Genomic DNA, 14,865 nt, shown 5'->3' on the forward strand with positions numbered 1-14,865 from the left:
AAACCGGAAGAGACGCGAGCCTCAGGATGAGAGCGAGAGAACCACAGCAAGAAAACCCAACAGCGCAGGCGTCAAACCCGAAGCGAGCCGATAAAGCCTAAGGAGGCTAGTGAAAATGGGGCGGGGTCGACGGGATTAGTAAATGGGGTTTGAGGACAAAGAAATTATCCTAATTCCTCTGGAGGGAGCTAGCTCCTCTCCAAGGGCCAACTCACAATGATCATTGTTATCATTTATTGCCCCTTTACTCTCTGACAGTCCAAATTACATGTAAATGTCTCACTTAATCCTTGTGCCAACTCAACGCGGCCAAGAGACTTGTCTGAATTACGGCAATTCATACGTGCCAAAGTCAGCATTCCTACTCAAATCTGACTTGAGTAATAAACCTACTCAAATCTGTGTCAAACTTTAGAACCCATGCTCTTGTCACTCCACTATACTACCCTGCTGGAACTCGCCCAACCTACCTATACCTAGCATTGGCATAAACCAAGTCCAAAACCACCTGTGACCTGGGCTCCAGCCCCCACATTGGTCTTGCATCCCAAGCAATGCAAGGCAGACTTCGGTGGCTCTGATGGAGGTGGGAACAGGTTCTGGGATGGACATGCTTACATGGGATGTCCTGGTGTGGGCTTTACCCTCAAGTTGGACTCAAGGCCAAGGGCAGGAGGGAGGCTTCCCACTACAGCTGGTACTTCTCCCAGCCCCATCAGGGCCTTTAGGAAGTCATCTTGAGACATCTCATTTCTCTTGCCAATAACTAACTCTGGCAGGAGGACAGATACAGACCTTTTTCAGTTTCTATTGTGAAGACTAAAGCCCTTAGAATTACAGGAATCTCCCTCCCAATCCAAAAATGTTTCTGATGACAGGCCCTTAGGCTCTTCAGAAAGTCTAGGGCAGCATTCACCTCCTTTCTTCCCTTTTGACATACATGGCCCATTTTAGCCTTCTCTTATGAGAAATCAGTCATCTTCATTACAGAATCATTGTTCCAACCTTCACCCATAAACCCTGTGAGCACCCTTTAAATGAGGTCCTCCGTGCCTCTTCTCCATAGTTCTCTGACTCTACAATTCAGGAAACTTCCTCTGAGCCCCAGAATCTAGAGACTCGTCCAACAGCCATAAGGTTCCCACCCAGACCTGCAGAATTTTTTCTATCATTCATCCTCGGAGTCAACTACTTCCTCTCCACCCTGAATCTCTACTTTAGCTCAGTCCTGATAATCAAATAGCCTGTTCAGGCCTCTAAACTTGGTTTTTTTTGTTTGTTTGTTTGTTTGTTTGTTTGTTTGTTTAAAGTTGCTTAGGCATATACTATGTGTTAGAGACAGAATATCCTTTGTTTCGTATAATCCTCGTAATTCTTTGAGGTAGGTATAATTACCCTTACTTTGTGGGTGAAGACACTGAGGTGAAGAGGTAAGGTGGTTTGCAGAGGTATGTCTGATTCCATGTGGTCACGGAGTTTGGGGTGGGGGGGGTGACTTGGTGAGGAAAATGTCCTGTTCTTTCTGGAGGCCCCTGTGACTTGCTGAGTCACTTCCTTCTGTTCCACCTGTTTCTGCCAATCTCCGGGAAGGAGAAATGACACTGGAGAGGCAGAGACAAGTGACTGCAGAGACAGAGGAGTGGGTGGACTGGCCCATGGCTGAGGCCTCGCTCCCAGACCTGAGGGAACATACCGAAGCCACTTCTTGCCCCAGTGTCCTGGAACTGGAGGAGCTCCTGAGGGCAGGGAAAATTTCTTCTTGCAGCCGGGTGGATGAAGTTTGGCCCAACCTTTACATAGGAGATGCGTGAGTGGTGGCTGGCCTAGGGGGTGTGTGGCGGGGAACAAGAAGAGACAGTTCCTGGGCTCTTTACCAGAGATAGGTGTGGGATGGGAACACGGAGAAACAGTTCTGCAATGAGCATCCTAGGCCAGGGACTTTCTCCTGGACCCCTGTGTACTGGGGACAGTGCAGTGACCATATGTGGCCACCAGGGGGAGCAGAGGCTTTGCGTGCCTGAAAGAAAGGAGCTCCCAGAAGTTCCTGAAATCTGCTGGCACACGCAGAACACCTGGGGAGTCTGCCGGCGGGAGGGGGCGGGGCGGAGGGGGGGCGAGGCCTGGGGAATGGTGATTAGGGGTATGAAATAGATTGGACAGAGAGCTACCCTTCCTGGTCCTAGCCTCTCTACCCTGGACACAGAAGGTGAGGAAGCCTGACTAAGGGTGAATCAGGAAAGATGTCACCTCTAAACATTTTCAGCGTAGAAGTAGGTATGACGTAGTGGCCAGAAGAGGCGGGAAGTGTGTGGGAAGGCATGGGGCAGAAAGGAAGGGAGGGGCAGCTAGGTCTTAGGGGTGAGGCAACCCTCTCCTTCCTGTTCTAGCCAAGGCAGGGGCAAGGATCTAAGGAAGCAAAGATACTTCAAGATACTTGCTCTAGCACCAACTCTCCCACCAGGAAGCTCTGGGGGTGGCGCTGTGAGCTGTGGATCCCAGCTCAACCTTGCTGGGTTCCTTTCAGCTCCCTTTGGTCTCCAATGGCTTCATCCCTCTGAAGTAGGGAGCCAGGGAGCCTGGCAAAACCTCTTTCCTGGACCCCCTGGCTCAGCATCCAGCATCCAGCCACTTTCCTCCCCTCCCCAGGGCCACCGCAAATAACCGCTTTGAGCTATGGAAGCTGGGCATCACCCATGTGCTGAACGCCGCCCATGGGGGCCTCTACTGTCAGGGTGGCCCTGACTTCTACGGCAGCAGTGTGAGCTATCTTGGGGTGCCAGCCCACGACCTCCCTGACTTCGACATCAGTGCGTACTTCTCTTCTGCAGCTGACTTCATTCACCGTGCCCTCAACACACCCGGGGGTAGGACTTGGGGTCTGATCTTATATTCCGTCCTGGGGGGATGTCCAGTTTCCCTTCCAACATCAGTGCCCTCCCATCCCTTGTTTGTTTGTTTGTTTGTTTGTTTGTTTGTTTGTTTTAAACTCTAAGAGAAAGTTTATCCAGAAAGTCAGAGGTAGAAGTGAGCAATAGAAGACATGGGCTCAGGAAACAAGCCACTGAGACAACAGACGGGCCCCCTGGAGCCCATGAGAGAGAGGCAAGGAAAACGTCCTGGGGAAAGGGGCAGGGAAAGGTGCAGTGCACTCCACAGAGAGAGCGCCACCGGGTTTTCCGTTCATAGGGCCTCTGTCCGAAAGCCTCGGGAAGACCCCACCATCCCTCGTTTTTAAAGAACCATCAGGTTTTTAAAAATCCTCTGCTCAATGCTTCAGTCATTTATCCAACTTCATTGGTTCACATATGGGGAAACTGAGGCTTAGAATACAAGGCCAAGCCACGAGTTAGGAGCAGCCTTGGAGTTGAAAGCCAGGCCTCCCAAACAGCGAAACGGTTCTTTTCCTGCATGACTCAGCCTTGGAAAATCGCCATTTGGTACCTAGATGTCTGGTTTCTGCCCCAAAGTACTTTTAAGTGGGAGAAAAAAAAACCCCAAAACCTAATACCCAGGGGACAACAAGGGATCTGGGGAAAGCCGAGTCCCTATTCTGTGTTTTTCCTGGGTGAGAGCTGTGCTCCTTGCTGCTTGAACATGGGCAAGGCAGCATCCCTCTCTGGACTTCAGCTTCTCATCAGTGCAGCGGCAGAGACAAGACTATGTATGGCTCATAGCACTTCATAATATCCAAGGCACTTTGACATTCATTTGCTCTTCATCCATTCACTCACCAGCTATTTCTTATTTTCTCTGTGTCAGGCACTGAGCTAGATACTGGGAATTTACACTTAGATAAGACAGGGTTCCTGCCCTCACAGAACTTATTATATGTTGGGTGGAAACACAGTCAAAATGTAAAATATGAGTGCTACTCATGTGAATGAGGAAATGTGAAGAGCTATGGGAGCAAGGGCAGGGGTGCTCAATTCAGAGGATCAGGGAGGTAGGGAGACTTCCCTCTACAACAGTATTCACTGAGCCACATGCAAAAGGGATGAGCTCCTCTGTGATTCAAATGATACCATGAGTGGTCAGGAAAGCCTGTGTGAGGAAGTCATGTCTCAGCTGAAGCCTGACAGATGAGTAGTAGATGTTAGTCAGATCAAAAGAAGGGAAAAAGATTTACAAGGAGTTGGAATAGCACGTGCTAAGGCTGGAGGCCAGAGTCCATGACAGCGTCAAGAAACCGAAAGTTGCCCTGTGTTCGTAGAGCTGAAGGTTGCAGTGGGACAGTCTGAGGTGAAGCTGCAGGATCAGCAGGGGCCAGTTCATGGAGGGTCTTATAAGCTATGCTAAGGACTTTAGACCCCATTCTACGGGTAGGCAAAATAGGTGTTGGTTTACCCATTTGGCAGATCAAGAAACAGATCCATAAAGCCTGAATGATTTGCCCAGGGTTTTTCACAGAGGACACCCAAGGCAGAGCAGAGAAAGGAACTTGGGTCCCCACCCCAGCACCTGGGTGGGCCTGCTGGTGGGAAGGGTCTCTCACCAGGATGTCTTCTTCAGCCAAGGTCCTGGTGCACTGTGTGGTAGGTGTGAGCCGCTCCGCCACACTGGTCCTGGCCTACCTCATGCTACACCAGCAGATGTCCCTGCGCCAGGCAGTGATCACCGTGAGGCAGCACCGATGGGTCTTCCCCAACCGAGGCTTCCTTCACCAGCTCTGCCAGCTGGACCAGAAGCTGCAGGGTGCAGGCCGGAGCTAAGGGGCCAGGTGAGGGCTGGGCAGGGTGTGAGGGGGCAAGAGGGCAAGGCTGAGTGCGGTTAGAAGTGAGAGGTCAGGTGAGAGCTGGGCAGAGAACATGGAGGGAGGCCAATGAAGGCTGGAAATAAAAGATCAGGAGAGGGTTGGTAGGGATCATGGGATGCAACCAGTTCAGAGGTCAGTTGTCAGAGTTGTGTCTGGCTGGATGTGGCCCACTCTTCAAACTGCTGGGCTCCCCTCGCCAACCCAAGGTCTTACCAGGGCCCAGCCAAGATAAGCCTCTGGTAGGGCCCTCTCTCTTTCCCATCCTACCCAGATTCTTCAGACCCCAGGAAGGATGGAAAGGCTAGGAGAGAGGGGTGGAACCCACAAAATGGAAGAGGAAGAGGTGAGCCCTTCCAGCCCGGTCCTGGTGCTGACCTGACCTGCCTCCTTGGCCTGCAGTGGGGCTCACCTAAACGCCACCAAGGCAGCAGCCCAGGCAGTCCTGGCACCTGCGGGCTGTCTGAATCTTCCCACACTTCTGCATCCCTCTCCTTCAGCTCTGAGGGACAAGTTGCTGCAGCTCTGAGTTTAGTCGATTCTCATGTCAGCCCTGCCTCGCCGTTCCCATGTGGGGAAGGAGAACAGGTGCTCCTGCCACGAGCCACGCCCCCCTCACCCAGCCCTGCTGATCTAAAACTCTCCTGTCATCACACCAGTCTGTCCTCTGCCTTAGACACAGCACTCCACTCCCTACATGCCCCTACCCAGTCTGACCTCAGAGATCAACAGAAAGACTCTCCCTAACCTGCCTCACTCTCTGGTTCTGGGGACCCCTTTAGGACCCAAAGGTCTTACTAAAGTCTCTCCAGACTCCTTCCTGCTTCCTGCCTTCTTGTTCTGTGTTCAGTGCATTTGGAGCAATGTCACAAGGGAACCAGGTCCCTAATACCTCCTCTCCCAAGCCGCTCCCCTTCTGTTGGAGGCCCCCGTGTCCCCAGCTGCCCAGTAGGAGGAGTTGGGCTACCCCAGCAACAACTCTGCTTCTCAGGCCACCAGTGGTCCCTGAGGTGCGGCTTTCATTTCTTTGGCATCAGCCCTGTGCTTTCCTCCAGCTCAGCTGGGAGGGGGCAAGGGTGTCTCTGGAATGGCACCAGGATTGGGAGGTAGCCGCAGAGTACCTACTGCCCTTCTCCCACCACACCGTGGCTGGGTCTGTCCCTGGCCGGCCCCACCAGCCTGCCTTCCTCACATTCACATCCTGGGGGCCATCAGCTGTAGGGTTAGGCCTCCAGAGCTACTGTCTACTTCCCTGCTCCTGCTACCCCTACTGCTCCCTCCCTTGACTCTCCGTATCCTTTGGCTGTGCCACACTACCCACTGGCTCAAAGGGGCTGTCAACAGAGGGTGGGTGACTGGCCTGGGCTCTCCTGGTAGCTAGAAGAGTGATAGCTTTCTCCTCCTGCCAAGAGCTTCCCAGGGCATGGCCTGAATCCTGTTTTGGTGTCTGGATTCCTAGCCAGCCCAGCCAAGGGGGAGCATGTTAGTAATTCCACCCGTTAGGAGGATGGGCATCTTGGGGACAGGGATTAGGGCAGGGTGAAGGACTAGGTTTAGAATTTGGGGGTGAGTACAAAGGAAGAAAATTAGGGTTATGGCTGGAGTTGGGACTAGGTCCAGGGTTAAGCTGGGTGGAAAACTTATAGGGAGCTCTGCTGGTGTGGGGAGCCAAGAGGCCTGCAGGAATGTGTGCCTGCCCCCCAACCCCCGCATTCTTTCCTCTAACAGGTTTCAGGAACCTGGCAGAGCAGCAGGTCTCTGATCATACCCAGTCACCCCATTTCCTCAGCCTGAGGTTCTTAAAAGCCCTGACCTCAAACCTCAGCATCTTTCCCATCAGGCACCTGGCTTCGGGGGAGTCATTGGGCTACAGCATTGAACATCCTTGGGGGTGCCATCCACCAAACAGTCTGCACAACCGGACCCCCCAGGAGTGTGCAGTGCAGCCATAAACAGCAGCCCCAGGGCTGGGACTCTGAATGATGAGGGGCTGTGGAGGGAGGTCAGCTCTCTCCATGAGCCCTGGGCCCCCAACCTGCCTCCTCCTCTCTCTCAGCACCTCTTGACCTTGCCCAGAGGGCTCAAAGCAGAAGCAGGTTTAGGTGGCAGCTCCCACTCCTGACCCAATGATATGGCCCCAGCCAGTCTGGGCCTTGGTTTACTTGCCTGTGACATGGAGCTCATCTCTTCCCCAGAGCCGATCCTCAGTTCCTGCCATGGGGATCTGCCACTTTGCCACCCTGGCACTGGCCCTGCTGGTGCTGCTGGGGGCTCGGGCCCAGGTGGACACCCAGAAGATGGTAAGAGCCCAGTGTGCGGTCCGCCCTCCGGCCTGCCACCCCATCCGCTTCCTCCGGCTGCCTGCACTTTCCCTCAGCCACTGTCTTCAGTCCCCACAGGTGGGAATGGGCTGCCCTCTCAGCTAAGCCCTGAAGCTCCTTGGCCAGGGACCCCAACATTCCTTGGAGGGGGTGGGGGGAGCCTGGGAGGAGAGCTGGAGGGGACTGTGATTGCTCATGATAGCCCTTGGCCACAGCTCCTCCGCCCACTCTCCCTAAGGCTTGGGGAGCCCCAGCAGGGGCTGAGCCTTACTCCCTGGAGCTCAGACCTCCGAGACCCATGTAGGTATGGCGGCAGGCATGCATATGTCTCTGTGCGCATGTTGTCTGGGACTGTGAGTGGGAAAGATTACTGAAGTTTGGGTACGTGAGGAGGGTCTCAGGAGAGCAGCGAGGGTTCTTAATAGGCCCAAATCGAAGGTCTCAGATTTGTAACAGTTGACGTTAGGAAGAACCTTGAAAACCATTTCACTGGCCTCAAGGGAGAGTGGGACCTCGTCCAGGAAAGCCTTCTGGGGGAAGGAGGACCTCAACAGAGGGTAGAGTGGCTTCTGGACACACAGCTCCTGACCGCAGGCCAGGGCTGGTCAAAACACCTGCTCTAAACCCCACGTACACCTTTGTCTGTCTCCCCATACTTTCCTCAGCCTGAGTCTTCTAGGTCTTAGTCCTGGGCAGGTCCAGTAATCCATAGCCCCCAACTAAAGCCCTTGGACCTGGGTTCTTAAGTTGGCAGTGCCAACAATTTGTGTGTGACTTTGGCTGGTGTCCTCCCTGTCCTCCTCCATAGAAGATCCTTCCAGCTTTAACTTCCTGCCCTTACTCCTCACCACCCTCGAAGGCCAAGGGAGCTTATAAAATGGCCCTGTAATCAACATACACATGCACACATATCACAGGCCTCCCCCATCCGGCCGCCTCTACTGGAGCAAGGCCGGGTGCCTGGCTGGGTGTGGCACTGGCCATGCCATGGGACCAGTGGGTGAGAGTGGCAGGTGGAGGCCAGGAGACGGGAGCAGCACATCATGCTTTATAATTAAACTCAAATCAAAAAATAGAAACAGCATCAAGTGTGCAGAGACAAGCGGCTGGAAGTCGGCAGCACAAAGTGCCTGTTAGAGAAGACCGCAGCCTGGGCCAGATACCCCCACAGGTGGGTGAGTGCCTCTGTTTCAGGGGGGCACAGAGCGTGCTGGGCAGCGAGGGCCAGGGCACCTGTGTCTGCGTGTATTGTAGCGGGGGCAGGGGACGTATTGGCTTGGATTGGGGGATGGACTGGGTCAGAGATAGAGGCACAGACAAAGCATAGTAGAGTCAGAAAGACCTGAGCTTGAATCTTGGCTCCCATGCTTATTGGCTGTGCGACCTTGGGTATATTGCTTAATCTCCCTGAGTCTCAGTTTCCTTATCTGTAAAGTGGGGATAATAATATTATCTGCCTCATAAAGGTACCGTGAGGATTCAAGGAGACAATGTAAGCACTTAGCTCTTTCTGGTACATAGTACATCCTTAGAAAGTGGCGAATATAATAATAATCATCACCAGACAGAGAAAGGAACATCAGGAAACACAGAATAAAGACCAAGCCTCACTGTCCCATGGGAAAGTTATCCTCCACCCAGAATATGGCTGGGGCTTGAATGGGTAATGGTAATAATAGTAGTGGTAATAATAGTATCGTAAGATGCGCCACTTATTGGGCACCTACCATGAGGGAGACCCTGTGGGGAGTGCCTTATATTTATGACCTTGTGGGATCCCCACCACAGCCCCACTGAGGACATGGCTCAGAGAAGCACACACAGACACAAGCGCCAGACGCAAGAACTCTGCCCAGGGCTGCCCTCCTCCAAGGTCTGCACACCAAGTGCACAAACCCACTGGCAGATCACCGTGGGCAGCCCACCTGCCTCCCTCCCCAAGGCTTCCTTCACCAGACTCCTCAGAGATCTCTGGCCTTACCTGTCCTGTGCTCACAGTCCCATCTGATCTGTCTGGGGAGGAGGAGGAGGAGGAAGCAGAGAGAGTGAGCAGAAGGGAAGACCAGGGGGAGTATCTCCTGGAGTGGCAGCTGAGGAGAGGGGTGGCGAACAGCCGCCCCCTGCCCCTAGAAGGCCTGTGCCTTGGCCCGAGGCCGCCGGCATGCAGGGTGTGCTGGGAGGCTTGGAGCAGCAGGAACTCCTGTGAGAGAGTTGGAGGAAGAAGCAGCCAGAAAAGAGATGCAGAGAGGAGGAGAGACAGACAGAAAACAAGTATCTGAACTTGTCAACAGCAGCAACACAAGAGCAGACAAGCTGCTGCCTACGGAGGCAGCTGTTCAGCTTAAAGGGGAGATGCAGAAAGGAGGCTGAATGAGGGTTAGAGTGAATGGGGAGAAAAGCCAAGCCAGCCCTGTCTCTGCTAAAGGTCGGGCCCTGCTTCACCCTCAGGTGGCTGAGGAGGTGTGGAAGTGGCGGGCAGGGTCCTTGGCAGTCCAGGTGTGTGGGTGGCACAAACCAGGGGAGCTGCAGCAGCCACAAACTCCCCTTCCGTGGGTGTGCCTGGAGATTGAAGGGTGAGTCAAAGGGCAAGGGTCTGGGCCTGACTCAGCTGGCAAAAGTGGGATGGAGAAGACAAATGGGAGATGCATTCACGAGGATCAGGAAAGAAGCCCCAGCTGGGACCTGACAAGGAGTACCCCTTAATCCAAGGGAAAAGCACCTTTCTCCAGACCTGGGCATAGGTCCCCTAGGAGGCTGAGATGGGGTCTGTGGGTTAGGAGCCCCCAATCCTTGATCCCTCTGTTATGTCCTCCTCTGCCCAGGAGCCTCCTGGAGGAGCAGGGTCCAGCTCTCAACTGACGCCTGGCCTCCTACTCCCAGGCACAGCTGGACTGTAAGGCACCTACTGGCCACTAGGGGGCAGCCTTACCCCACACCAAGCTCAGAGGACTGAGCCCACGCCTGCCAGGCTTCCCCAAGCTTTATCTGCTGTGCTTGAGGCTCTCGCACCAACTGGCGGCTCCGGACCAGTGTGGCTTTTGAGTGATCCTGGGGCCTGGGGGCTTACCCCACCCTAACACACTACACCTCTGTCTACCCTGTAGTTGCTGAATACCCAGTCTCTCCTCCCTTATTCTCAGGTCAGACAGCCAGAGACTCCTCAGTCAAGCCAGACAGGATATTTAAAATGAGAAGAGAACCGTGGCAAGACATGAGCAAAGACTTGCTCGGGCCACAGAATAGACGGTGGCCAGACTCTACTCCCTCTTCTCTTCCCACCACGTCAGGCAGCAGCCTCCCATCTCCATGGGGAGCTCCAGGCCCTAGAGCCTTTAATCCCAAAGAGCTGCCCAGCAGAGAGAAAGCCCAGAGTTTGGCAGGACTGTGCTTCCCTCCATGGAGGCCTAGGTCTGCTCTCATGCCTGACCCCCTCATGGGCTCATTCCAAGAGGAGGACCTGGAATTCTAGCCGCTTCACAGCATTTGTGTTCTGGGCGGAACCGCCCCAGCCTCATTCCGCTCCCATGCTTTGTCTTGGCCCTGCCCCTATTCCCCCACTCCTGGCCCCAGACCATGTTCTAGGTAGGTGGCAGGCCACTCAGCCTGCCCTGAGAGATCACAGTGGGGTATGAGGGAGAAAGCTGGGTCTTCACTTCCGCCCTGCACGCCAGCTGCCCACTGTGTGAGCTTGGCCAAGCCAGTGGCCTCTTGGGTGCCTATTTCTCTTTCTGGTCCTGGCACCGCCTACCAAAGAGAAAAGATGTTTTTTCCAGTTTATACCTTCCATAGATACTGGTTGAGGGGGCTAGGGACAGTTAACCAAGATAGGCACTCCTTCCCAGCACGGCACCGGACCCAAGTTCTGGTGCCACTGACATCCCAGCTCTGCAGGGCCCCGGACTCTCTCAACCAGCTGACTCCTAAGACAGCCCACCCCACCTGGGTGAGATCTGACCTGCAGCGCTGGCCTGAGTCATGGGGGTAAGGAGGAAAGTCCCAGGACTTATAGGCATGTGTGTAGCAGCAACACCAGGCTCCCCTGCAGAGTTGAATGGGTTACCGACCACTCTCTGGAGTCCCCAAAGATGGTAACTGGAAGGCTTGGGGACTGAACTGCAGGATCACAGAACTGGATTGACACCACAGCTTTGCTGCATATCAGCCATATTGTTTTGGGTATCACTTAAAAAAATCTCTCTTTGAGCTTCAGCTCCTTCTAGTGCCACAAGTGAGTCACTAGGACCCTGAAAGGCATTAGCCCGTCCTGCATGGAAATGCTAACAAATGTCATTCATAGCCCAGGCTGCTCACTCCAGAAATGGGCTCTGTTCTCCAAGCACCTGAAAATGAGAGCCTGATGAGTGGGGGCCTGAGGGCCAGCCCTGGAAGAAGCAGAGGAGGGGGCTTAAGATGAGCAACCCCCATTGTGAGGAGACACGGCCATCTGAGGTCTCCAACCCTACAAAGCCCTAAGTGACCAGTGACTTAAGGGGTTGGGTCTGCACTGATTCATTACCACTAACAAGAAGCTCCAAGGACCCCCTGGCCAAAGTTTCTTACCTCAGGGCCTCTAGAGAGGCCAGGAGAGAGAGTAACAAGGGGTTGATTGTTCCTTGGGAAAGGGTCTCGGCCTCAGCCCCAGCTGAGCTGGTAAATAACCTCATACAAACTAGCGGAGGCCCTTCTCGCCTCATCGCACTGCCCCCTGGGCTCTGCGCCACGCCTGGGCCTCTGGGTCAGGTGGACCCACCTTCCGAAAGCATGCCTCCAGCCACCGCGGTGTCTACCCTGTTCTAGGATGGACTCCCTGCAAAAGCGGGACCTCCGGAGGCCCAAGATCCACAGGACAGGCCCAGTGTCCCCCTACCAGCCACCTACGCTGTCCTCACTGCAGCGCTTGCTGTGGGTCCGGCGGCCTGCCACACTGAGCCACATCAATGAGGTCTGGCCCAACCTCTTCCTGGGAGATGCGTAAGTACGGCCCATGTGGGAGAGTGGGAGAGCAGCCGGGGAGCCTGCGTGGGCACAGGTGGCACCCCTCTTTGCCTCCCATGATCTCTTTCCACATGTTTCTTCTCTTTTACAGAAATTATTCTTTTAGTTGTGGAAGTAGAACCCTCATAAGAAAAGTGCATAGAACTTACAGGAACAGTTTTACCACCCAGGTCAAGAAATAGGACAGACATTACTTGTGCCTCCAAAGCCCCTTCTGAACTCTTCTCATATACTTAACAATATAGTTAGTTTTGTCTGTCTTTTAAAGTTAGATGAATGGAATCATACTGTGTGAGTTTTGTGCCTGGCATAATTGACTCAAAATTGTAAGATTCACCCATGTTGTTATATGTAGCAAAAGTTGGTTCATTTTTTTATTGCTGTCACTATTTGACATATGGGGTATATGTGCAAATACCCCCATAGTCTATCCATTTTATTATATACAAACACATGAGTTGTTTCCACTTTTTGGCTATTATGAACAGGGATTCCAGAAATATTCTAGTCATGAGTTTCTCTAGGGAATATACAGCAGAGTAAAACTGAGTCAATTTTTCTAAATTTTTTTCTTAAAATTTAGAACATATAGACCAATATATGTGGATTTTAGAAATTTTCCCTTAATATTTAGAGAATAAGGATCAGTATCTTGGTAACAATATGGCAAACATGCTATCCTCCCTACAGATAGCCAGTAATAAAATCCTTGCATTTAATAAGTGCATACACACATACATACATAAATATTTTTTCATATCTTTTTTACAAAAATGTTATCACTTTATAATCTCATTTGTAATCTGCTTTAAAAAACCTTTTTAAGTGGAATCATACTGCATATTTTTAAAACCTTAAACAACATTCTGTTTTGTATTCTGCATTCTTCACAGGTTCTTAATACAGCATGAATGCCTTTCCTTGTTTACCTATTATCTAATACCATATTTTAGTGATTGCATAGAATTTCATTTACCTGTACATACCTAATCTTCTATTAGAGGATATTTAGTAATTTTTCCCCAATTTTTCACCATCTTAAATATCATTAGATCCAATTTACAGATGTCTATGGGCGCAGTTTGGATTCTTTCTTTAAGTGCCTAGAAGGAGACTTGCTGGGCAAAGTACGTGTACTTTTTTAAGTCTTTTGATGCATGAGGCCCAATTTCTCTCCAGAAAAGTCGGCCTCAGTGAAAGGGGCTCTTGATCTCTAACTAGAGGAGCCCCTGGGCCAATTCACTGGTTCCAGTCTTTACTCTTGGAGGAGGTGGCAGAGGAGGGAAGGGGACAAGTTCCAGCCCAGCCAGAACTGACCCAGGGAGATATACCCCCACCTCCCCATTCCCAGCACCCCTGTGCCCTCCCTCCAGGTACGTAGCCCGGGACAAGAGCAAGCTGACCCAGCTGGGCATCACCCATGTTGTGAATGTTGCTGCAGGCAAGTTTCAAGTGGACACAGGTGCCAAGTTCTATCACGGGATGCCCTTGGAGTACTATGGCATTGAGGCAGAAGACAACCCCTTCTTTGACCTCAGTGTCTACTTTCTGCCTGTTGCTCGATACATCCGAACTGCCCTCAGTGTTCCCCAAGGTGAGCTGCTGGGGGAGGGACTGAGGCAGAGGTAGGGGTGAGGTGGGGTGAGGCCTGGGGCTCTCCATTTTTCCAGTACCACTGATAGGTGGAGTGTCCTGAGCCACAAACCTCTCCAATGACCCTCCCACCCCACGGGGCAAATAGCAACTATCATTTAGTGAGCACCCCTTCAGAGACACTGTGGAAACCAACAATCACAGACGTAACTAAGGTCCAGTGTGGTCATCGGTATAACCATATCCCTCAGTAAGAGACTGGGGGCTTGGGAAGAAAGCACAGGACCAGCAAAGGCCCTTGAGCCGGCTCCTCTAAAATGAAGCCTTGGTGCAGGGCTGCAGGGACAGGGGAGGGGGCAGAACCTGGGGGAAAGAGAGACAGGTAGGCCGCCCCCATAATCTGCCACAAACCCAGGGGGTTCCAGGAGTGCTATCCTCCCCTCACTCCCACCAACTCGCAAGAGTTGCAGAGGATGCCAGAGGAAGCACCTTGAACCAGGAGAAGGGAATCCCAGCTGCTCACCTTAGCTCTGCCTCTCACTTGCTGTGTGACCTTGAGCCAGTTCCTCTCTGGGCCTGAGGTGCCCCAGCTGACAGTGAACACAGGGTCCATATCCCAGGGTACTGTGATAGGTGGGCTGAAGGATGTCCAGAAGCATCTCCGATTCCCAAATGCGTGCGTGGTGTGAGGGCAGGTAGCTGACACTAGGTTGGGTCTCCCTACAGGCCGCGTGCTGGTACACTGCGCCATGGGGGTGAGCCGCTCAGCCACGGTTGTCCTGGCCTTCCTCATGATCTACGAGAACATGACGCTGGTGGAGGCCATCCAGACGGTGCAGGCCCACCGCGATATCTGCCCCAACTCGGGCTTCCTCCGGCAGCTCCAAGTTCTGGACAACCGACTTGGGCGGGAGACGGGGCAACTCTGACCTGGTGGACAGCCAGGAGCCCTGACCCTCTGGCCAGCGTGGCCCAGCCCAACCTGCCTGGCCCTGGGGACAGCAGCCTCTGCTGTTTCCAGTCACCTTGAGATGTACATAGCAAGTGGGCTTAGCTGAGGCCGAGACAGGGGGAAATGGGTGGTAACCTTTAGCAGGTGGATTTCCCTGACCCAATCCAGAGATTCGTTATGCAACAGAGTTCAGTCTGTCTCTATAATAAAAGGTTGATCGTCATAAAGACAGGAGACCTTCTGGTGGTTTGTGG

The 14,865-nt window shown here is 53.0% G+C and overlaps 1 protein-coding gene across 5 annotated transcripts; it reads left to right on the forward strand.

Moving 5' to 3' along the window:
• Positions 1–1,595: 1,595 nt before the first annotated feature.
• On the forward strand, positions 1,596–14,838 carry LOC129069856 (dual specificity protein phosphatase 13). 5 transcript variants are annotated; one of them, XM_054572522.1, is made up of 7 exons: positions 1,604–1,807; positions 4,510–4,717; positions 6,946–7,149; positions 8,148–8,242; positions 11,869–12,042; positions 13,440–13,660; positions 14,386–14,838. In XM_054572522.1, exons 1-7 carry the CDS (start codon positions 1,656–1,658, stop codon positions 14,586–14,588), a joined length of 1,257 nt encoding a protein of 418 aa, XP_054428497.1. In that variant the 5' UTR covers positions 1,604–1,655; the 3' UTR covers positions 14,589–14,838. The 5 variants fall into 5 exon arrangements, with proteins under 5 accessions (XP_054428500.1, XP_054428501.1, XP_054428497.1 ...); XM_054572524.1 differs by having other exon boundaries at positions 6,946–7,050; XM_054572525.1 differs by lacking the exons at positions 8,148–8,242; positions 11,869–12,042; positions 13,440–13,660; positions 14,386–14,838 and adding an exon at positions 2,647–2,864 and having other exon boundaries at positions 1,596–1,807; positions 6,946–6,996.
• Positions 14,839–14,865: the final 27 nt, after the last annotated feature.

This window comes from Pteronotus mesoamericanus, unplaced genomic scaffold, assembly GCF_021234165.1.
Source record: "Pteronotus mesoamericanus isolate MK-2021 breed Mesoamerican mustached bat unplaced genomic scaffold, CSHL_Meso_final contig_24, whole genome shotgun sequence".
Classification (NCBI taxonomy): domain Eukaryota; kingdom Metazoa; phylum Chordata; class Mammalia; order Chiroptera; family Mormoopidae; genus Pteronotus; species Pteronotus mesoamericanus.

Excerpts from the sequence above, each read along its gene's own strand:
- LOC129069856 (XM_054572522.1), top strand. The coding sequence starts at position 1,656 with ATGGCTGAGGCCTCGCTCCCAGACCTGAGGGAACATACCGAAGCCACT. Across the intron at positions 1,808-4,509 it reads AACCTTTACATAGGAGATGC|CCAAGGTCCTGGTGCACTGT; the intron begins GTGAGTGGTGGC and ends TGTCTTCTTCAG. Across the intron at positions 4,718-6,945 it reads GGCCGGAGCTAAGGGGCCAG|AGCCGATCCTCAGTTCCTGC; the intron begins GTGAGGGCTGGG and ends TCTCTTCCCCAG.